Source organism: Fukomys damarensis, unplaced genomic scaffold (genome assembly GCF_012274545.1).
Source record: "Fukomys damarensis isolate Sample0158 unplaced genomic scaffold, DMR_v1.0_HiC HiC_scaffold_18, whole genome shotgun sequence".
In the NCBI taxonomy this organism is placed as follows: Eukaryota; Metazoa; Chordata; class Mammalia; order Rodentia; family Bathyergidae; genus Fukomys; species Fukomys damarensis.
Window position 1 is genome coordinate 43,320,858 of NW_022900930.1, and position 24,405 is coordinate 43,345,262.

The window sequence follows — 24,405 nt, forward strand, 5'->3', positions numbered from 1 at the left end:
AAGTATCTATCTATATATGTTTTTTTGAGACAGGGTCTCACTATGTTGTTGAGACTGACCTGGAACTCACTATGTAGCCCAGGCTGGTCTCAAACGCACAGTGATCCTCCTGCCTCAGCCTCTCATGTGTTGGGATCATAGGTGTGTGCTACTACCCCTGGCTAGTATCTATATTTTTAAAAAGAAAGTTTAAGAAATTGTTATGCAGCCAGTTCTGATTGTCAAAACCCATAAAATGGTATTCTTATGTAAATAAAGATGATTAATAGTAAAAATATATATCTAATAAAGGACACCTACCCAGAATATGTAAGAATATTTACCATTCAATGAAAAATATTAAACAATGAACTTGTTTTTAGTTTGTGTTTTTTTATTAAAATTTTTTTTCTAAAACTTTTTTTTTTTTTTTGAGAAAAGGTTCTCTGTGTATAGTGCAGGTCAGTCTTGAACTTGCTATGTAGCCTAGGCTGTCCTTGCACATGTGATCTTCCTGCCTCAGTCTCCTAGTGCTAGAATTATAGTTCATCACACCTGGCTTAAATGTTTTAAATAGCCAACAATTTGAATAAGGAAGTCCAAAAAATAGATATTCAAATAGCTGGGGGTATAGCTAATTGGCAGGGTACTTGCCTAACACGCACATGGCCTTGGATTAAATCCCTAGTGCTGAAAAAACTTGCAGTATAACTATGGCAAGTGACTGCTTTACTAGGCTGTGCAGCTCCAGAGTTAAAGAAAGAAGAGTTGAGAAAAATATGAGTTGAGAATGATATGAAATCAAGGGGAAAGCTGTATTTATCATGATTAAGTTAGAGCAGTGGTGCTCAGTCTGTATTAGGATTTCCTGGAAAGATTTCTGAAAATACCAATTTCTGATCACCAATTTAAAAACCAGTTGGATCAGAATTTTTGAAAATGAAAGGAGGACATTGTATTTTCAGAAGCATCCTAGGTAATTCTAATGTGCCATTAGGGTTAAGAATCAGTGAATTAGAGGGCCAGGGATTTAGCCCAGTGGCACCGTGCCTGCCTCACAAGCTCAAAGTCCTGAGTTCGATGCCTGTTACCAAAACAAAGAAAGAATCAGTGAATTAGAATAGTGTTTCTTACACATGAATGTGCATCTCAGGGTCTTATTAAAGTACTGAGTTTGCTTTCAGGAGGTCTGAGCTAGGGCCAGATATTGTGCGTTTTTGACAAGCTTCCTGATGCTGGTGATCCTCAGTTTACACTTTGGGTAGCAAAGAACTTTAGGGTGAAAGGTTGAACAGGAGTCTGCTTTGTCGAAAATGAACATTTGGTAGTAGAATTCACCAGTTTTGGGCTGGGCTTGGTGGTGTGCCCCTGTAATCCCAGCACTCCAGAGGACTGAGTCTTGGATTCTCATGAGTTTGAGACCAGCCTGGGATACATAGTGAATTCAAGGCCAGCCTGCACTAGCTAGGGAGACCCTGTCTCAAAAAATCAACCAACCAAGCATTTTTACCAGGCTCAGGTTAGTGTCTCAACAAAGTCTATGTGTATAGTCTGTAAGTATTTATGTGAATAAGTACTTCAAAGAACTGAACTGTTTCTACTGGACACTGGCGAAGAGGTTTTTGATGTGTTTAGGTAAATGGTTAGGGAGGAGATCTTTGGAGAGGTAGCACTTGAGCGGGGGATTTAATGAAATGAAACAGCGGTCAAGCCAGTGCTGCCTTGATTATGACACATGGTTACTTGAGTGGGACAGGTCTTCCTTCATCTTTAATGTAGTTCTGTGATTTGATAAACCACAGCCCTTACAAACAACGAACCAGAAGAAGGGCTGTAAACCATGTCATTTATCCAGGAATATGATAATTCAGGGGCTCTGAAGCTACACTGCTTACTTAATATTTTGGGTTTGAACAGTAGAAAGTAGGGGAAAACTAATAACTGATGATTGATGGATGAAGTTGCTGATTTTCCTAGATAAGTTGTGTTTTTACTTAGAATTCCGTTAACCATTTTCTTGCTTAATTTCTTTTCTTTTCTTTTTTTGGTGTTGGGGATTGAACTGAAAGCCTTAGTAGCGAGGTACATGCCCTGACATTTTTCATTTTTTCTTTTGAGTCAGGGTTTTGCTAAGTTGCTGAATTACCCATCTGGGCTCAAATTGGCAGTCTTCCTTCCTAAACCTCCCAAGAATGCTGGGATTACAGAAATGAGCCACCATGCCCCAGTCATTTTTAAAAAATTTTATTTTGAGACAAGTTTGCTAAAGTTTTCATGTGATCCTCCTGTCTCAGCCTCTCTAATAGTTCTAATTATAGGCATGAACCACCACCCCGGTTTTCTTAACTCATGATACTTGATAGAAAGGGGGGACTATGAATTATATCAGGACAAAAAGCTGTAAACTTGGAATATCCAGTTGGCAAACCAAGGTGTACTACCACAATACTACCAACCAACCTCAATTCTAGTGTATACAACTATCATGTAGAAGGAGGAAGACAGAAATCAGGGCTTTCTAACATAGCTGTGACTCACTAGAGCGAGGTGAGACCTGCTCCTTTAAATTGGAGATTGTAGCCAGGGGTGGTGGCTGGCCTATAGTCCCAGCACTCCAATAGGCTGAGGCAGGAGGATCACAAGTTCAAGCCCAGCCTGGGAAACTTGATAACTTAGTGATACTCTGTCTCAAAATATAAAATCAGAAGGGCTGGAAATATATAGCTCAGTGCGAAGGTTCTGGAGTTCTGGGTTCAATCTCCAGTACTGCAATAAATACATAAATAATAAAACAGGAGATTGTTTTTCTCTGGTTTGGAGGGTATTGCTTTTATGGTCTGCCCTAACCTAAAAACTTAGGGCCCTTGGAACCTCTGTTACATGTTGTTCCTCTTCCTTGGCTCTTGCTCCTCCCTAATTCCTCTTAGATACCTGGCTCCTGTGTTCTCATTTCTCTTACTTGAACATAACCTCCTTGATCCATTCCACCTTGCTTTTGCTTTCATTTAACTAGCTGACTTGTTGACTTGTTTTATTTTAAATAAGTTGCACGGGCCGGGAATTTGGCTCAGTGGTTCTGCCACCTTAAATAAATTGCAACTGAAGAACCTGAGGGGAGGGGGAGCACTCTGAATTATTTCTTCTAGCGCTTTTTAGGTTGCCACCTCTACTTACATTACTTTTATAATGTATAAGGAAGATGAGTTTCTTACTTTGGAACCTGTTCTCTAATTACAACTGATAGTACCGGAGGAAAGATGGTGATGATGATTTCATAGTACTGGGGATTGAACCTGAGGCCTTGTGTATGCTAGGCAAGCAGTATATCACTAGCTAGATCCCCAGCCCTTTTAATTTTATTTATTCAGATTTATTTAGTGAGACAGGTTCTTGCTGTGTAGTGCAGGCTGGCCTCAAACTCATGGCAATCCTCCTGCTTCAGCCTCCCAAGTGCTGTGGGTACAGGAGTGCACCACTGTGCTGGGCCCCTGGCCATTTTTAGATTTTATTTGGAGACAGGGACTTGCTAAATTACCCAGGCTGGTCTTGACTTTGTGGTTCTCCTGTCTCAGCCTTTCACACAGCTGGGATTGCAGGTTTGGACTACTGTGTCCCATTTTTGTTATTTTTATTTTCTTTAGTAACAGTTTCTTCTCCTCTTTCCCTCCCTCCCCCCTCCCTCCCTTCTTGCCTGCCTCCCCCCTTTCTTTTCCAGTGCTGGAGAGCAAACCCAAGGCCTGCATGCTAGGCAAGCACCCAACCACCAAGCTAAACTCCTAACCCCACAATTTTATTGTTAATACCTTTTCCATGGAAAGATAAAGATGTGTCATTTTTCGGTACTTTATCTCACTTTAAGATTGTTCCCTGAGTCTGTTTCAAGTCTTTCATGTTTACATATAAAACATTATAATTTATACATATACATATTTATAAAATGACTTTGACTTTAGCGGTGACTGTTTCAAACATTAGAGCCGATTACTCATGATACACAGTATAGTAGAATTTTTCCTCACATAATTCTAGTGCTATGGCTATGAAATTATGGTGATTTATTAGGTTCAACTTGTCACATACAAGAAGTATGTTCGTGATTGTTACCAACACGGTTAAGTGTTTTAAATTATGTTTTCTCTTCCTAGCTGTCCCTTTTCCTCCAACCCACCGTCTTACTTTGAAGGAAGTATTCGAGAATGGGAAACCCAGAATTGATGTTTTGAAAAACCACTTGGTGAAGGAAGGCCGACTGGAAGAGGAAGTGGCCTTAAAGATAATCAGTGATGGGGCTGCCATCCTGAGACAAGAGAACACTATGATAGAAGTGGGGGCGCCAGTCACAGGTGTGTAAAGTACTTACGTGGTGGCCCTTCGACGTGAGCTGATTTTGAGAGTTCATTATAAATAACCAACTCAAATGCAGTGTGATCATTTTTCTGCGAATTTTGAAACAGTCTTATGGCTGGCTAAGATGTTTTTCATTCCTTGAAAAAATGTAATTTTAAATGTCTCATGTTTCCAGTAGGACCTGTGTCAGTGCCCACAGATCATCTATAATTCTGTGCAGTCCAGTCAAAAGCCAACACGATTTACATGCAAAGTTAAGCTATGATTCTTGCTGATGTGAGGCCTTTTTTTCTAAGACGTACTTTTTCCCTAACATCATGTCTTTTTTGCCTAGTGTGCGGTGATATCCATGGACAATTCTTTGACCTGATGAAGCTGTTTGAAGTTGGGGGACCACCTAATTGCACACGCTACCTCTTTCTGGGAGACTATGTGGACAGAGGATACTTCAGTATAGAGGTAAAAATTAACCTGGATAATGTTGGACCTGTCATTCGCCTTTAAAAAAAAAGATTTGCTCCCCATTCTCTAGAGGAAATTAACTTGCGAACACTGGTAGAATTTATAAACTTTGTTACTTTTAATAATCAAAGCAGCCAGCAATGTAGCTCAGGGGCACCACACCTGCCTGGCAAATGCAAGGTCCAGAGTTTGATTTCTGTACTCAAAAAAAAAAGTTACAGCAGTAGAGAAATGTTTTACCTAATATAAAAAAAAACAACTCTTTTTTTTTTTTAAAGCAGTAGCAAATCTGGCGTGTAGAAGGCTATATTCACCCAGTTTTAAAAATGAGCTAAATGTGTATTAACCTTTCTTTTTTCAAGATTCTATACAGGCTGTATATAAAGACATAAATTGCTTTTCGCCCTAGACACTGTTTGGATTAGCTGACCTTAACTGTAAAGCTATAAGCTGCTGAACTACAATTAACTTTAGATTAACTGCCAGTGGTAGATCAGCAGGCATTTGTCTTATTGTAGGAATAATTTCTGGTACTGTTACACATTACTAAAAAATATTTGCTGAAGAGAAAAAAAATGAATTACCGTTAATGAAAACATACAGTTTATCTTTACATAGTTTGAGAATTGATTGTTAGGAACATGGTTAACATTAAAAGCAAATATAAGCTTTTATCTGTAAAAAAGATAAAACTGTTTTAGGACTTAATGCAAGGACTTGAGTACTGTGGGACCGCAGCACATTCATATTTAATGACCATTGATTCAGCTCCACATGGTTGGCAAATAAAAGTTGAGAAACTTTTGAGACAGTGAGGGTAATCGAATTTGAAATGTGCCCCATACACATGAGATAGGAAATTGGGGCTGCTTGCTGTTTTTGCTGCCTTATTCCTACCACATCTCACTGCATTGTGTTCCTGGTGGTGCAAGCTTTCTTGTTCCTGTAGCATCACCACTAAATACAGATCTTGTGCCTCATCGATTCTCAAAGGAGCATCAGCTGTTCTGAAGCAGCAGGAAAAATAAAGATTTTTCTCTTTTGTCTGATAAGAAAACTGAATTCATGAATCAAAAAGTTCATTTTTGCCAGGCGTGGTGGCGCACACCTGCAATCCCAGCACTCAGGAGGCTGAGGCAGGAGGATCACTGTGAGTTTGAGACCAGCCTGGGCTACATAGTGAGTTCCAGGGAGTCTGAACTACATTGTGAGACTGCCTCAAAAAAAAAGTTCAGTTTTATCTGCCAGTGCATAAATTTCATTTTGTGCAAAATGTGAGGACAGAAGTTAATGGTATAAACTAAGAAGTATGTCCCTCTTCCCCACTGCACATTTTCCTGCTGTTCAGCCAATGTCCACAGCCTCATACAGGTACTGGGCATGGGTAAAGTTTATCCTTGCAGACTGGATCATCGAAAGCATTCGGCCGCTCTTCCCATTATGTTTCAATTGACAAGTAATCAAAAGTATGCAGTTTAAAAGACACAATGAAAAAAAAAATTTTTGAGATAGGGTCTTGCTGTGTACTTCAGGCTGGCCTTGAACTCATAGCAATCCTCCTGCCTCAGCCTTCCAAGTGCTGGGATTACAGGGGGGAGCTACCATGCCTGGCTGAAAATTTATTTCTTGTGTGTTTGCTATCATGAGGAAGTTTCAGAGGCTGAAGGGAGAATACAGAACTTACTGAATTTTTAGTTATTTAATGAACCAACTTTGAAAGCATAATGATCATAAATTATCTTATTTATTTGTATAATTTTAAAATACAGTAGTTGTGTGTGTGTGTGTGTGTGTGTGCGCGCGTGCGTGCATGTGTGCATGCTGGGGAATTAAACCCAGTGTCTTTCCCATGCTAAGCACATATTCTACCACTGATCTGTCTCTCCCCAGCCTTTAAGTTTGTGTTTTATTTTGTTTTTCCTGAGGTAAGGTCTTGCTGTGTTGTCCAGAGTGGTCTCAAACTCTTGGGTACAAGCAATCCTGCCTCAGCCTTTCAAGTAGCTGAGACTTCAGTTTTGGGCCACCATGCCTGGCTTCAGCTCCTAGAAAGAGTTTAAATTTATCAATACATTCAATAAAGTACACATTTCAAATCCACAATTAATTTTATATGCATATGCTGTATTGGGAATACTGCATTGTTTTCTTATCAACAAAATTTCTGGAGTGCTAACTTAATGGCAGGACATATGGGAATAGAATAAAATAAAGAATAAGATTTAGTGGGGTATGGTAACATGTCTGTAATCCCAGCACTCTGGGAGTCTCAGGCAGGAGGATTGCAAATTTGAGCCCAGGCTGGGCAATATAGCAAGTTGTCTCAAGATTAAAAAAAAAAAAAAAAAAAAGAATTATGTTCTGACAAGCTAGTATGTATAGGATCTTTCAGTATAATATGAAAAGTGCTAAATTATCAACACTATTGACTTCTGGCATAGTGCTTTGTAGACAGTATTTTTAAATGAATGAATAAGTCATGGTTTATATTTGGTTTTATTCTTTTACTTGATGCTTGCTAACTTGAAGAGGTTTTCTGGAATAATTTAAGAGATAATTGGAACTTTAAGGTAGCAATACTATTTTATACAAGTTTTAAAACTTAATTGTGTGATGTATTTAGTCTTAAAAATGGCTTTTTTTTGTACTGGGATCAAACTCAGGATCTTGCACTTCCGAGGCAGGTGGCGGAACCACTGAGCTAAATCCTCAGCCCAGAAATGGCATGATTTTATAAGTCACTAAAGATATAAAATTTCTGTAGGCCACAGATTAGTCTTAACGTGATACAAGTATATGCATGAAAGGTGATTTTTAAACTGATGTTTTTGGTGACCATAAATGTGGTGTTTTTGTCAACTAGATGACAATAAAGTAATGGAATTCCTAATAGAATTGTTATAAGGGCCGGGATGTAGCGCAGTGGTTCCACTGCCTGCCTTGCAAGCACAAGGTCCTGAATTTCTTTCCCGGTACAAAAAAAATAAACAAACAAAATTGTTTGTTATAAATGGTTCTCTTTTTTTTTAAGAAAAATTGGGAAATGCAGAATCCAAGAAAAAGAAGACTTTCTATAAGTCAGAGGTAGTCACTGTTGACATTTTATTTATTTAGCTTTGTGGTGCTAGAGATTGAACCAGGACTTTGTGCTAGCCGAGTGCTCTACCACTGAGCTACACTCCCAGCCCTGACATTTTGGTTTTTTTGTAGTCTTTTTGCTTTTTTTTATATTTGTATATATTTTGTATTTAAAGAAAATTGGAATCACTTTGTGGTTTTCTTTTGGGGGTGGGTTCTGAGACAAGCTGTCACTGTGTAGTTCAGGCTGACCTTGAGCTGCATGTTGCCTGGGCTCACCTCAGACTCGCCATGATCCTCCTGTTCCAGCCCCCCAAGTACTGAGATTACAGGCATGTTCACCACACTGAGTGATTTGTATTTCTTTCTGTATTTTTTCTCGCTAAATACTGTGTTAAATTCATTTTTCTCTACTGTTAAATTTTCTCCAATAGTGTAGTGGAGCAAATGCTGTAATTTATCTTACCATTCCTCTCTTTTTAGGTGACTAGGTTTATAGCAAGTATTACTTATTCCTACTTTTTCCCTTCCTCTTGCCTAGCAAAATCCTTATTTTATTCCAGACAAATAGGATTTGGGTTGCAGGGAGAACCCTTGATCTTAGGAAGGATGGCCTTTATCCCAGCCCTAGGCATGAATTCTGAGTGGTCTGAACTAGTTAAAGCAACTCCTTTTCTGGTCATGTGTGATTGCTTTGGGAGTAAACATGAGATCCTCATTTACCTACTAACATGTGACCAACTCTGTTGGGTGTTATTTTGTTTGTTTTTGGAACATTTTCTTTTCTGGATGAAAAGGCTATTTCAAGGTGAAATCTTATGGATGTCTTCATGTGTTCTATAGCAGCCATTCAGTGATCGTGAGGTGACATGACTAAGGATGAGAAGCAGATCTGCCTACCATGCATGACATGGTCTTAGATTTGATGCCAGAACTAGGGGGGAAAAAAAAAACAACAGAAAAAAACCAAACAGATCTGCTGTGAATCCCAAATCAAAGAGGTAGAGAGAGCCTAGTTTTCTGGGAACCATGTTGAGCCAGTCCTGTAAACCTGGACATTTTATCTCTAGACTTCTTGTTTTAGGTGATATTTCAGTGGATTTATGACTTTTTTTTAGGGGGGTACCCGGGATTGAACTCAGGACCTTGGGCTTGCAAGGCAGGTGCAGTGCCACTGAGCTGTAAGTACCAGGCCCTGAATTTATGATTTGCATATAACATTTCATTAGATTTTGTATCACTTGCACTGTAAGTGGTATAAGGTTGCTTTCCAGTTATTCCTTTTCTGCCAGGTGTGGTGGCACACACCTGTAATCCCAGCACTTGCAAGGCTGAGGCAGGAGGATAGCTACAAGTTCCAGGCCAGCCTGGGTGGCTATATAGTGAATTCAGGGTCAGCCTGGAGTACAGAGTGAGACCTTGCCTCAAAAAATAAAAACAAAACCAATAATTCCTGTTCTGTATATTGAAGTTGACATCTTTTAAAATATCTTTGATAGTGTGTCTGGTACTTCACATTTTTATAAGTGAAATAACCAGATCAGAATAGAACATTTTTAAGACTTTTGCTATATATTGCTAATTTTCGCAAAATGTTATTTCACTTATATCTTCTTTATATACCTAATAGTTTTATTAGAGCCTATATATGAGAATCAAAGCATGATAAATGTCTTTTTCAGCCCAGAGCAGGCACTGATCTTTCCTGAGCAATGTGGGCTTTGATTAATACACCAAGGATTGATCCACATGTCACTGATAAAACAGAATTGTAAAGATTCACTTTTCTTTGAGTCTTTTGATGTTCCTTCCTCATTTGTAGCTAAAGTGCTTCCTTCATGGTAGGAGAAGCTATATTTTAGTTTTCTTTATTGACTGTACAAGAAAAGAAAGGATTGAAGGGAAAGTTTTCATCATGGGATTTTTTTTTCTCTGTGCTCCTCGGGATTGGGCCCAGAGTGCTCTACTGTGAGCTATATCATCCCATCTGTTTTATTTTTTATTGTGAGATGGAGTCTCACTAAATTGCCCAGGCTGAGCTTGAACTTGGGCTCTTCTTGCCTCGGTCTCCCAGAGTGTTGGGATTTCAAGAGTGCGACACCGCACCTGGCTAGTACTGGAGTTGAAGCGATTGTATAAATTAAATTATGGAGGGCTAACTGTTTTTATGTGCTAGGGATTGGGCCTGGGTCTGAGGCACTATCGGCAAGTGCTCTGCACTAAGCTATATTTCCAGCACTGAGAACTGTAGTCTTTCAGTGTTGAGTTGTCCTGTCCAAGAACACTGGATGTGTACTTGTATCTTTGGGAGTGTTTTAAAATTTTCCTGAAGTGCAAGGGCCCGAGTTTGATCCTTGGTACCAAAAAAACAAAAAAACAAAAAAAAAAAACCAAACCCAAAAACCAAACAAAAACAACAACAAAAATAAAAATTTCCTATATAGATTTTGTACTTTTCTTGTAAAAGTTATTCCTATGTATTTAGGCTTTTTTTGTTGCCATTACAAGTGAAGGTTTCTCTACCATGGTGTCCTGTTTGCTGTTTGTATATAAAAAGTTATTCAGGGCTGATGATACAGATCATGGTAGAGAATTTGTCTAATGTGTGTGAGGCCCTGGGCTTGATTCCTAGCACTACAAAGAAGAAAAGATTATTTATTTTACATGTTAATTTTATACTGTGTTATTTTATTGAATTCTTATATAGGGTAATTTTTATCACTGATTTTTTTCTGGGTTTGTTTTTCAGATACACTGTTATAACAATATATATTTTTTTTTTTTTTTTTTTTTTTTTTTTTTTTTGAGACAGTCTCACTATGTAGTTGAGTCTGACTTGGAACTTACTATTTAGCCCGGGCTGGTCTGGAACTCACAGTGAGCAAGCCTCCTGCCTCAGCCACCCAAGTACTAGGATTACAGGTGTGCACCACCACGCCGGATAGTCCAAGTGCCAGCCAAGGGCACATTTCTGTCTCAGCAAAATCTTTTTTTTTTTGAGACAGGGTCTCACTAAGTAGTTCAGACTGCCCTAGAACTCACTATGTATCCCAGGCTGGTCTTGAACTCACAGCAATCCTCCTGTCTCAGCCTCCTGAGTGCTAGGATTACAGGCATGTGCCACCACGCCTGGCTCTCTTTTCCTATTCTTAAAAGATCCTTTGTCTAACTTCATTGGCTAATAACGCTGCTAAATAACCTTGCTAAATAGTAGCAGGGAGTTGATATCCTCGCCTTGTTCCATTTCTTACTGGAAATATTTAGTGTCTTTCCATTATAAAATAATTATATATACAGGTTTCGAGGACTCTCTGACAACATCACTCACCTTGGGAGTAGCAGTGAGATATGGCATTTTAGCAAATCAGTTGAATTTATATAAATTGTCTTCATGTATATCATGGTCACAAATTTTATCCTTGAATTTTTCTTGTAGTGTGTGCTGTTTTTATGGAGTTTAAAGATTATTCATCCCAAAACATTATTTCTGCTTCGAGGAAATCATGAATGCAGGCATCTTACAGAATACTTTACCTTCAAACAGGAATGTAAGTATAATTCCTTTTCCTGAACCTTTTTAAGCTATTCTTTAACTCTCTGAATTAAGATTCAGGGTTTTTTTTGTTTTTTGAAACAGAGTATCATGATGTTGGCCTCTATCTCCTGGGCTCCCATGATCCTGCCACCTCAGCCTTGAGTAGCTAGGACTGTGGGCTGTGCTACCTTGCTGGCTAAGCTAAGCTTCAGGTTTTTGTTTTTTGTTTTTCTTTGGGGCGGGGGTGGTACCAGGGATCAAACTCAGGTCCTTGCACTTGCAAGGTAGGTAGCAGAATCACTGAGCTAAAGCCCCAGCCCAGCTTCAGGTTTTTAAAGTGATATTTAATCTAATTCTCCCTCTGTTTTATCAGAGTTTTTTTGTGTGTGGGGGGATTCTTTTTTGTGGTAGGAATTGAACTCAGTTCTTTTTGACAAGCAAAATTGGTTGAAACTATTTTTAGAAGATGGAACAATAGGTTCAGGAAATACTTTAAGTATCTCCTTTTGCACAGAATTTTTTATCTTAGGTTTTTATTTACTTTCCATGTGCTTTAACTGTACTTTTAATCTGGTTGCTTTCTTTTTCTTCTGTGTACCAAAATACTCGTGTTTCATTCTAATGCTGCATCTGAAATTCCAAGATTTATTTCTTGGAACAAGCATACAAATTGAAATACAAATTTAAAATTTTAGTTCTGTATTAAGAAAGAGCACATGTGCATTTTGCATGGGTATTTTTACTGATCAACTGACCTTTCAAAGTGCCTCTGTGGCTTTTAGAATCAATGCCTTATAATTACTAAGTGATGTTTAATTACAGATTGTACAGCTACAATCTTATTAATGTTTTTAAGGGGTGAGAGAAGAGGCTTTTCTTCTCTCCTTTCAATTCTTAATTGCTTTGTACTAGTGGAGATTTTAAGAAGATTTAGCTGAAATCTGGAGTTTAAAAAGTTTGACAGTTAATGTTTCACACATCACTTTTTGTTGCTGAAATATTTCTTTATTTTTATGTATTTGGAAAGCAAGAAACCTAGTGTTTTTATGATTTTCCCTCATAGTTCTGGGTCTGAGTTTTTTAAATACACTAATTTCTTGTTTGTATGACCTTTTTTTTTTTCGATCCCCGGTACCAAAATCTGAACTAAACTAAAAAATAAATGAACAAATAAATAGGGCTGGGATACAGTGATAGTGTGTCACTGGCTAGGACACTCGATCCTCAGTACTGACAAAAAGCATCCGTCTAGGTTTGGTGAGACTGTGGTATACTCGAAAGCGACCTGCTACATAGATGTCAATAATTACTGAGCACCTCATTTACCTTTACTCTGTTTCTTTTCAGCCAGGTCTGGGAATTAAATTGACAGATAAGACAGATCAATAGTAGAAAAGCACATACACATACTTAATGTACGCTTTGCATTACACACGAGCCCTTGTATGAGTTGAATACTCAGGTGTGTGCTGAATTGGGTAAAGAATAATAAATTGTGAAAAATTAAATCATATGGGGAAGGGTTTCTTAAATTTCAAAAAATATTTTGCGATGCTGAGCTACATTCCCAGTCCAGTAAGTATGATTTAAATGATATCTGTACAGAATTTGTTGGGCCTCAACTTCCCATCCTGGACAATAACATTGTTATTTTCCTTCTGGTATAGGGAGGGCATCTTTAACATGGGAATTTCATCTCCTGCTATTAAGAAACAGCATGAAAGTCAGAGTGATCTTCTTCACCTGCTGTCTTTCAGGTTCTTTTAACCCCAAATAGTCAGTGTGCCAGAGTAGCATATTTAAAGGTAGTATATTCTTAACCTCTTCATTCTTCATATGAAGATGTGGCTTGATCTCCAGAATATGTTCATAGGTACTAAAAGCAAGATCAGAGCAAGGTATGTATGTTACCATTTATGGAGAAAACCAAAAGCTGCTGTGGGGAGAATTGATGTACACATTTGCATATATGTGCTAGAATATCTTTGCAGAGACACCCACGAAACCTAACACTGCTTGCCCACAGAGGATAGGAAGTATAGATCCTTTTGTCACTTTTAAATTTTGGACCATCTAAATATATCTCCTGTCTCTTTAAAAAGTGAAATCAAGTAAAAATTAAAATAAACGTGTGATCAGTGGCTAGACCAGGTTGGAGTTTCTTGCAATAGTGCTGACTCTCAACTTGCTTCCAAAGAATTTTGTTTAAAATTTTTGATGCTAAATTATTGGTGCTACTTCGAACTTGTATTCTTGTGATCTAATGGCTGTGATGCATTTTTCCTTCATTATAGAAATGTTTTATGGGATTTATCTTAAAGGGATCATTCCGTTTTGGCTGTAAAGAGAAACCCTTCACATCCCACAGTGGGGGATCACATAACCTCAACTGTGACTCCCTCGTTTACACTTCCCCTTAGGGACCTCTCTGATGATTCCCACCACCCAGGTACTGCACTCTGGTCCAAATCTGGACCCCTCTTCCTTGCCAAGGCCAGGCTCTGACACTGCGATGTCTTTTCTAAAAGCTCGGAGGGGCTGCTTCTCGGCCTTTTGACTAAGAGCAAGGGCAGTACAGTATTTGTTTTTATCAGCTTAATGTCTGATGCGACCTCTGGCCAAGGACAATCTACTAAGTGGACTTCTGGGGCAGGGCGATGGAATAGGAGCTTGCTCCATCCACTTCATGCATCGACCTGGTGTTAGAGTAGACCCAGAAACAGTCCATAAATCCAGTGTTCAAAATGAATAAAAGAAAATCTTGGAGATTTAAAAAAGGAAACAAATGCAGAAATCGTTACCATCGGGATAATCCTATTCAGTAGATGCAGCTCTATTCTCCTGGACTGTAGGCCATCTTATCTTGGAAGCAGAAGAGCTCACGGTACCTAGCGCTACCTGACTGTAGGACTTCCGGCTACCTTTGCCAACACTCACCCTCAGACACACATTGACTTTGAAAACCAAGTGTAAAGTATATAATCTGTTTTCAGTTACTATAGCAAAATACTCGAGTGTGGGGTTACAGTAGGCTGTAAGCACTTGAGGGTGGGTACTCTTTTTTTTGAGACAATGTCTCACTATGTAGCCCATGCTGGCCTTGAATTCAGGCATCCTCCTGCCTCAGCCTCCTGCTGCTAGGATTACAGGCATGAGCTACCACACCCATCAAGAGTGGATACTTTGTAAAGAAAAGAGGTATGCTTAGTCCACACTTCTGGAGGTTCAAGGGCAGGGGCCAGCATTAGCTCTGCATTGGTGAGAACCTCGTAGCCGATGCCATCATAGTGGGAGCACTTGCTAAAGATAGATCACCTGGTGAGACAGAGTCGGAGGGTGGAAGGGCCAGTCTTGTTCTTTTTTGGCGGCGGGGGGTGGGGGTGGGGAGCGGGTACCGGGGATTGAACTCGGGCCCTTGCTCTTGCAAGGCAGGCACTGGAACCACTGAGCTAAATTCCTGGCCCCTGTTCTTTTCATAACACCCCCTAACCTTCACTAGCCAGAGTCTGGGAGAATGGCATTCATTCCTTCCGAGGCAACCCACGCGGGCTTCCCCCTGGGCTCCACCTCCTGGTGTCCCCTCCCTGGAGCCTAGCCTTTCAGCGCACGGGCGCTACGACACACTCGTGACATCCGAGAGCAGCATCCGAGGAGAGAAAACGTTCCTTTTCTCTTTTAGTGAAAGCCCACCTTCCAGTTTCCCACCTATTATTTCCTGGCCCTTCGTTCTTGGAGAATTGTAGAGCCCTCATCTTCTGCCCGCTGCAGTGTTTCCTTGTTCTGTAACCCCAACTTGACAACTACATCAAACTACAATTCATTAAGCCGAACATTTTTGTATAAAATTGAGTCAGGACAGAGTTTATTTATAGAATTTTAAAATCATGAGCAAAAAGATTATTATTATTTTATTGATGTCTCTTAAATCTCCAGTTTCAAATTAAATATGTTTATCACCTTCAAGGAATGTTTTAAGACTAGGTGAGATACTTGGACTCACAGGACTACCCTAGACCACACCTATCTCTATCTGCTTTGAAGGATATAGGTCTTGCTTTTCAGTGGTGTAGTCCTTGTGAGGGTGTGTACAGCTTTTTGCTCTGTTTCCCTTCCCAAGTCACAGGTCAGGGGTACTGAAGCAGTATCCACCCTGGGCAGGGCAGGGAACCACTCTGACTTAGAGGCCCATATATCACAAGTGCCAATAGCTCCTGTAAAAGCTTTATTGGCAGAGCTTCCAGAGTCCCAAAAGGGACATCCTGACTTATGAGTCACTGTCCTCAAAGGAGCCCAAAGATACAGTCTCTTGCCAGGTGAGGGGGTAATTTTTACCATAAGCATTGTTGCCTGATGAGACAGCTGACAGTCACCTTCCAGATTTGCGGGGCAACAAAGCTGGAAAGTTAATCCAAAGTCATACTTGTCTTTAGAGAGGGAGAGGTTTGTTTAACCTTTATAACTTTTCAAAAATATCTTTACAAAGATGATTGTGCTTTCAAATTCGCCTGAAATAAATAAATAACTTTGAAATAGCTTCATACTCTTCTGGGTTATAGCCTTTTTCATATATTATAGCTTTTTTCCCTCAACTTTTTCCTGTTTTTGGTAGGTCTAATCAAATATTCGGAGCGGGTATATGAGGCATGTATGGACACATTTGACTGTCTTCCTCTTGCTGCCCTCTTAAACCAGCAGTTTCTCTGTGTACATGGAGGAATGTCACCTGAAATCACTTGTTTAGATGACATTAGAAAAGTAAGTAATCTCGTAGATCTATTTCAAAATGTCATTTTCTTATCACAGCCAATAGCTGTATATTAAGCTAAAATTTTTAAAATACAGATTATCAAAAGTCAGGAAACAGAAATTACCGATGGTCTCATTGTTGCAAGATACAGTTTACACTGATACAAGTCTGCCAGGAATTTTCTTTCAGTTTTAAAATGAATTCTGTGCCTTTACCAGTAGAAGCATAAAATCCTTATGCTGTAGCTGTGAACCGTTATTCTGCCACCAGCACCTGCACCCGGGATTGAACTTGGGCGTACGCTACCACTTGACCTTGTCTGCGATCCTTTTATTTTGACAGCGTCTCACTGACCCTGCCAGGATCCCCTTTTTCTCCTTAGCCTCCTGAGTAGCTGAGATTACACTCATGTACCTTCTTGCCTGATTTGAAACTTTAAATTATGTCAGAATATGGAAGGAACAAAACCAGGGCTCTAATCTTAATCCTCGACGAGATCACTTGACTTCCTAGAACGTTTTCTTTGTGAAATGAGAAAGTTGGAAGGGATGGTATGAGGACTCTGCCAGCTCTGAAGTTCATTGACTTTGACATTTTAGATGATAAAGTTTAACTGTTGCACTTGCCTTACATGGTGATTATTTCAAAGACTTTATCTTCATTGAAAAAAGAGGACCAACCTTTGTTCTGCATGACCTTCTTCTCTACCTTAGTTCTCTGATGTAGTTACTAAAACTAAAGATTTATGTGTTCATAAAACTATTTTCTCTGAGTTTAAGTAAGTCAGTGTGGTGGTGCAGGCCTACAACCCCTCACTCAGGAAGCTGAGGCAGGAGGATCAGCATGAGTTCAAGGCCAGCCTGAATTACATAGTGAGGCCCTGGCTCAAAAAAACAAAAATAAAGACAGTCTTCCAAGCGTAAGGGTGTGAACCTGTATGCACTGGCTTTTCTGTTGCCTTACTGTCTTCGATAACTAGTCTTTCGCTTTTATACAGCAAATTTTGGATTTCATAATTCTCAATTGTATTAATAAATAGCTCCTCTTTCACTTAGCAGAAGCCCTCTTCTTGGCCCTGAGCTATTCTAGTTACTTGTATTCTTTTCATCTTTGTGCTTGTAACTAAAGCAGTAGTGACGAAAAACCTAAGTTAATAATTGCTACTAAAATGCCTGTACTGCATAGAATGGAAAAAATGAAAATCCTGTACAAAATTAAGCTAGCATTCTTTTAAATAGCTGTCCATTGGAATAAAGTAAGCAGTGAACAAAAGCATTGTAAAACCATCCTGCTCTCCTGGTAACATTGGTCCCCACAGGCGAGAGAAATTACCTCTCATAGTTTTCCTGAAATAGTGTCCCTCTAGTGACTGATTTCACATTCAGATTGAATGAGCACTGCTTTTAGATTGGAGTGGGAGGATGTCCTTTTCCACCTTCCTTTCTTCTTAAGGTGCTAAGAATCAAACCCAGGGCCTGTGTGTGCTAGGCAAGCATGTACACTGAGCCCCACACATACCCCCAGCCCAAGGAAGCGAAGTCCTTTCAATGGTATAACTAAGTGACAGAATTTCTATGAACTTTTGCTGCAGGAAATAATAAACGTTGTGTATCCAAATTGTTCAAATGTTCATTTTTTGCAGGAAAGCCCTTTGAGGGCTTACTATGTTTTCTCCCAATGCATTGCTACAGGGGGAAAGGGGTTTTGACCTAACTGCTTCTAAGAGCCCTTTTGTTTTCCTGATCATGTCTTCCAGTTAGACAGGTTTACTGAACCTCCAGCCTTTGGGCCAGTGTGTGACCTGCTTTGGTCTGATCCCTCGGAGGATTATGGCAGCGAAAAGACCTTGGAGAACTACACCCACAATACTGTCCGAGGGTGCTCTTATTTTTTCAGGTAAGCTAATCAAAGTAGAAAATTACAAAAGGGGAGGGGGCTGGGGATATAGTTCAGTGACACCATGCCTGCCTGGCAAGCACAAGTCTCTGAGTTCTATCCCTGGTACTCGGGGGGAAAAATCTGTGATACAATTAAAAGTCAAATTATTTTTAAGCACTTTATATCTCAAACATGTAGTTTCGGTGCTTCTGTTTAATTTTGGATAGAAGACAAAAATGTTTTATTTGTTTGTTTTATATTTCATGGATATTATTCCCTGAAAGTGTAATATACCAAATGTAGTTGGACATCTTTCAGTGCTTCAGTGCTGTCTGACTGCAAATGATCTAGACATCATTTATATTTTTTTCATTAAAAAAAAAAAAAAAAGACATCTTGGCTCTTTCCCCAAATGTTCTGATTCAGTAGGCCTGAGACAGGGGAATCCTGTTATGTTTAAAAAGGTCCCAGCTTTTGTAACCATTTATATAGACAACGCTATAAAAAGAACAGGACATTGTGATCTAAGCCCAGGACATTTCCTGGAAGTTGGCTGCTGTCCCGCGTTCTGTGTATAAGCTTTCATTGTGGTTTGCCCCCTGACAACAGAGAGATAGAGAAGTTTGAAATATCAATTATTGTGTGTGACAGAGAAAACATGTATAGCCGAGTGAGGTGGCACATGCCTGTAATCCCAGCACTCGGGAGGCTGAGGCAGGAGGATCACTGTGAGTTCGAGACCAGCCTGAGCTACATAGTGAGTTCCAGGTCAGTCTCAATTACATAGTAAGACCCTGTCTCAAAAAACCAAAAAGAAGGAAAGAAAGGAAACATGTATATTCTCCCCTAAAAATCTGTTAATTAGCTAAAATAGCACATTAATTAAATGAAATAAACACACAGCCTCCATTTTAGCATTTTTGTAAGTGACCTTTTTGCATTCTTTACTACCAGCCTTTTAAGTGACTTATATGGTGAAAACATTTAACTTTTATCATTTTTTTTATTTTTAGGAACATAGTTTTTATTGTTGGTAGAATGTAAATTGTTATAATTTCTATAGAGGTAAACTTGGCAATCTCTGAATTATAAATGAGCCTTGATCCAGAAATTCTATTTCAAAGGTTTAATCTTGTGGATATACAGAAGAAGTTTAGCATTTGCAGATTCCATATTTTTAAATTCCTGTACTCACTAAAATATTTGTAACCCCCAAATCATCATGCATCTTTCATAATCTTTCATGGCCATGTGCTGTATGTAGGAACAAAAAAATTGATTTGTTCCATACACGCATTCCCCACTAGGTTAACTGTGTAGTCCTCTGTCTTCTTGTTTCAGCCATCATACTGTAAACAAGTACCTGTATTCTTTTTGCTGCCTCTATAGTGCAGCATTTTCCATGGCTTTGTGCTTTTGTTAGGATTTTGCTGTTTTAAGTGGCACACAATAGTGTGGGAGTGCTGTCCACTGTTTCCAAGCACAAGGAGGCTGCACTGCGCCTTGCATAGAAAATTTGCGTATGTTAGATAATCTTAGTCATGAACTGTGATGTTGACCATGCATTTAGTGTCTATGAATCAGCGATATATTTAAGTAAAGTGTCTTTATAAAACACACATGGTGGCACATGCCTGTAATCCCAGCATTTTGAGAGGCCAAGGCAGGAGGATTACATGTTTGGGCCCATCAAACTAGGCAACTTATAGCAAACCCTCTCTCCAAAAGGAAAAAGAATCCTAGTATGCTTGCTACATGAGCTGCTCCCCCATTTGACTCCCATTCATCAGTATTACCTGGGTGATTGTACTTGTAACCTTATTGGTTGGTCATGGTTTTGCCCCACCCCATGCCCACCTTGTAATTTTCCATTGGTTCTTACAGTTTTTGTCCCACTTTGTACCAGCCTTACCACATGGCTTGGCTGTATCTTTGAAAAGTGGGGTGGGCGGGCAGCCCACTTTCCAGTCCCCCTCTGTCTTCTCTTAGATAGAAGCTTTCTTTCTCTCAATAAATTTTTCCTACTCATAAAGAATAAAAGGGCTGGGGCTAGGCATGGTGGTGCACGCCTGTAATCCCAGCACTCGGGAGGCTGAGACAGGAGGTTCACTGTGAATTGGAGACCAGTGAGTTACAGGTCAGTCTCAACTACATAGTGAGACCCTGTATCAAAAAACCAAAAAAAAAAAAAAAGGGGTAGGGGGCTCAGTATATAGCTCAGCATAAAGGTCATGAGTTCAGTCCCCAGTGTTTGGGGAATGGGGCAAAGCTCACTTCTGAAATAAGGTTTTGTATTAGTCAGTGAAAATGTTATGACCAAAGGTTTATAGGACATTAACCCTATATTTCCCCTAGGAATAATGTTTTATTCTTCTCTAATTCACTTTTGAAGCAATGTGATAGAACACTTGTTACTGGAATAATGAGCATTCTACTGCAAATGTGTGAAATGTTTATTCCTCTTGTATTATTTATAGTAAGATTGAAAATAACCACAGTGTTTGATAGAAGGCAAGTTATTTGTAACAGATTCAGATATTGATCTATTAGGCTATTTTTTCAAAGCAAGAAAGAAAAGCTGTTCATTTACTGTTATGAAATAATCGCTAATAAAAGTGAAAAAAAGATGGTACAGAATTATGTTTACAATATGCTAACATTTCAAAAAAAGGAAAAAGGAGGTATGCATATGTAATTGCTTGGAATTGGATAGATTATCTTTGTTTTTTTTTTTGGTACCAGCAATCGAACTCAGGACCTGGTGCTTACAAGGAAGGTGGCAGAACCACTGAGCTAAATCCCCGGCCCCGGATAGATTATCCTTGAAGGAATGAATACTCAAGAAATCAGGGGGACTGGGGATTTAGCTCAGTGGTGCCATGCCTGCCTCATAAGCACAGGGTCCTGAGTTTGATCCCTGATAAGCAGGGAGGTGAATGATAAAAGATAGCGGAGACACTGGTGGCTGGCTGGCTTTCAGGGTAGCTGGAAGATCAGAATAGAAGGGAGCTATTTTGCTATTTACTCTTTAAATTTAATGTTTAAATGTTATATCTTGTGAGTATATCATCATTTATTTATATTTAGCTTTACTGAGGTATCATTGGCCAATAAAAAGTATGTATTTGGGGTGTACAGCTAGATATCTTGATACACATATGCATTGTGAGATGACCACCAGCAGTCAGCCCACCTAATGGATGTTTCTATTGCCTTACATAGTTGCCTTTTTTGTATGTATGTGGTGGGAACACTTGGATTCTAACCCCTTGCCAAAGTTCAAGTACCCAGTACAGTATCTTTAATTGTAGTCACCATGCTAAGTATGTACTCTACCACTGAACTATAGCCTCCACCCTTTTTTTTTTCTTGTCCTTGTGCTCACGCGGCAGGCGGCAGCACCACTGAGCTAAATCCCCGGCTCCCCTCCACCCTATTTTGTACTCGAACATCTCCCCATTTCCCCAACTCCTAGCCCTCTGGCAACCATCATTCTAATTCTATTCTTGCAGTGAATTTAGATTCTACATATAAGTGAGGTCACATGCAGTAGTTGGTTTTTTGTTTTTGGTGCCGGGGATTGAACTCAGGTCCTTGTGAGGCAGGCGGTGAAACCACTGAGCTACATCCGCGGCCCGCGGTGTTTGTTTTTTATCTGGCTTATTTCATTACCTGTATTTTTCAGATTCACCCATGTACCACAGATGGCAGAACTTCACTTTTCTAAGTTTAAATTTTATACACATATACACATACACGTACTTCGCTCGTTCCCATATTCTGGCCATTGTGAACGATGCTTTGACGAACATGGGAGGGCATGTTACTCAGCTACTGATTTAATTTCCTTTGGAAACATACCCAGAAGTAGGGTGGTTGGATCCTGTGATGCTTCTGTTTTTAAATTTTTAAGGAGTTTCCACCTGTTTTCCATAATGGCTGTACTCATTTATTTCTCCACCAATACTGTACCAAGGGTTTCATTTTCTAAAACGCCCTTACCAGTACTTTTAGTTCTTTGGATAATAACCATTCTGACAGGTGTGTGGAAATACGTCACTGTAGTTTTGATTTGTATTTTCCTGGTGATTAGTGATGGGCGGTTTTTCATAAACCTGTTTGCCATCCGTATTTTTGTGGTTGTTGTTGAAGTGTCTGTTCAGGTCCTTGGCGCTTTTAAAAAAAATTATTTGTAGGGTTTTCTTGGACTTAAATTCTACTTTGCCTGATATAAGAGTAGCCACTCCTGTGTTATTTTGATAACCATAGGCACGAAATATCTTTGTCCATTGCTTTGCTTTTGGCTCACGTATATCCTTAACTCTAAAGCGGTTCTCTTACAGACAGCAGATAGCTGGGTCTCGGCTGTTATCACCCAGTCATTCTGTGTTTCCACTGAGGAGATGAAGTGAGTAGGGACAGGTGAAGTTGCCGTGTTGGTGTTATTTTTTATCTTTTTTATGGTTCTTCTGTTTCTTACTCTCATGACTGTCTGTGCTTTGATGATTTTATGTGTGTGTGCTAACGTGTCTTGGTTCGTTATCTTTGTGTATCTACACTGACCTTTTCTTTTCTCAACCATGAGATTCGTGTCAAACATATAGTTCTGACAGTCCACCTCTCGCTGAGAATTTAACTGCAGTTGCATACATAAACTCTATACCTTCATGTTTTCATGTTGTTCAGCCTCTTTCATTTTGATTTGAACTTTCTTCAGCAGGCCTTATAAGGAAGGTCTAATGGTAATAAACTCTTTCCGATTTGTGTTGTCTAGGAAAGTCTTACCAGTCTTTTTATCTTTTTATGATACTGAGGATTAAGCCAAGGCCTTTGTACTGACCTGCATCTCCAGCTCTTTATTTAATTAATTAATTTATTTTAATCTTTGAAATAGGATCTCCCTAAGTTACTAAGTTGTCCAGGTTGAACTCAAATTTGTAATCCTCCTGCCTCCGCCTCTCAGACTGCTGGCATTACAGGCCTGCGCCCCCACAGCCCACTTTTACTTAATTGTCAAATGACGTTTTGCTGGGTAAAATCCTTATGATTTTGGTTGGCAGGGCAACCTGCCCTTCCTTCCTTCCTTCCTTCTTTCCTTTTCCGTCTTTTTTTTTCCATCTTTACTTTTCCCTCCCTTCCTTCCTCCTCTTCCTCCTCCTCTTTTATTTATTTATTTATTGTTTGTTTTGTTTTTTTTTGAGACAGGGTCTCACTATGTAGTTGAGACTGACCTGGAACTCACTGTGTAGCCAAGGCTGGTCTCAAACTCACAGCGATCCTCCTGCCTCAGCCTTCCAAGTGCTGGGATTACAGGCGTGAGCCACCACGCCCAGCCCCTCCTCCTCTTTTTCCTGTATCTGCCTCTCCCCCTCCTCCCTCCCCTCCCCATTCTTCCTCTTTCTCCTCCTTCTCCTCTCTCTCCTTCCCCGTCCCTCCCTCTCTCTCTCTTCCTCTTCCTCTCTCTCCATGTATGTATGTATATGTGTGCGTATATCCATGTATGTGTGTGTGTGTTTGTGTGTGTGTATGTATATATATATATATATATTGTCCTCTTCTCTCCTGGCCTGCAAAGTTTCTGCTCAGAAATTTACTGACAGTCTATGAAAATTCCCTTGTGACCAGAAAGTTCCTATGGGAAGGCTACATTTCTTTATCTGCTTTCAAAATCTCTCTGCTTTTAACTTTTGACTGTTTATAATGCATCTCAGTTTAGACTTCTTTGGTTTAACTTATTTGGAGACTTTTGGGCTTTATGAATTGAGGTGGTCATTTCCCTCCCTAGATTTGGGGAATTCTCGGCTGCCATTTCTTTAAATGAAATCTCTGCCCCTTTTCTTAATTCTCCTTCTTGAATTCCTGTGCACATATTATTTTGCTTAATGCTGTCCCATAAGTTCCATATACTTTTGACACTCTTATTCTTTCTTTTGTTGTTGTTGTTTTTCCTCTGTCTAGATAATTTCAAATGAGTTATCTTTGAGTACAGTAATTCTTTTCTTCAGCACAACTGAGTCTGCTGCTGGAGCATTTTATTGGGTTTTTTTAGTTCAGTCATTGTATTCTTCATCTCAGGATTTCTGTTTGGTTCTTTTGTAGGATTTCTAATCTTTTCCTGGTTGTTTACTCACTCAAGGTTGGGGATTGACCCAGGGCCTTAGGCATTCTAAGCACATGCTGTACCACTGAACTATACCCCTATCCTTTTTTCTGTCTCTCTATTAAACATCTCGGTTTGCCCCTGCCTGGTTTTCCTGATTTCATATGGATTGTCTATATTCTCTTGTAGCTCCTAGACCTTCTTTGAAATGATGGATTTGCATTCCTTGCTATGCATTTGGTGCATCTCCATTTCCTTAGGGTCAGTTGCTGGAGCTCTGCT

The 24,405-nt window shown here is 39.5% G+C and overlaps 1 protein-coding gene and 1 non-coding gene across 6 annotated transcripts in view; both read left to right on the forward strand.

The window, feature by feature from the left end:
* Window positions 1-24,405, forward strand: part of Ppp3cc (protein phosphatase 3 catalytic subunit gamma) — a 76,381-nt gene that overhangs the window by 30,025 nt on the left and 21,951 nt on the right. For 3 of the 5 annotated variants that reach the window (XM_033765478.1, XM_010624172.3, XM_010624163.3), the window contains exons 1-5: window positions 4,052-4,322; window positions 4,661-4,785; window positions 11,300-11,411; window positions 16,008-16,153; window positions 17,902-18,041. In XM_033765478.1, the coding sequence (XP_033621369.1) occupies window positions 4,067-4,322; window positions 4,661-4,785; window positions 11,300-11,411; window positions 16,008-16,153; window positions 17,902-18,041 (779 nt within the window). In that variant the 5' untranslated portion in view covers window positions 4,052-4,066. Of the gene's footprint in view, window positions 1-4,047; window positions 4,323-4,660; window positions 4,786-11,299; window positions 11,412-16,007; window positions 16,154-17,901; window positions 18,042-24,405 lie in introns of those variants that run through there. The other 2 variants (XM_033765480.1, XM_033765479.1) reach the window with 2 other exon arrangements.
* LOC117286796 lies at window positions 13,936-14,131 on the forward strand. The gene has a single exon (XR_004517910.1). It is a non-coding gene; the product is annotated as a U2 spliceosomal RNA (small nuclear RNA).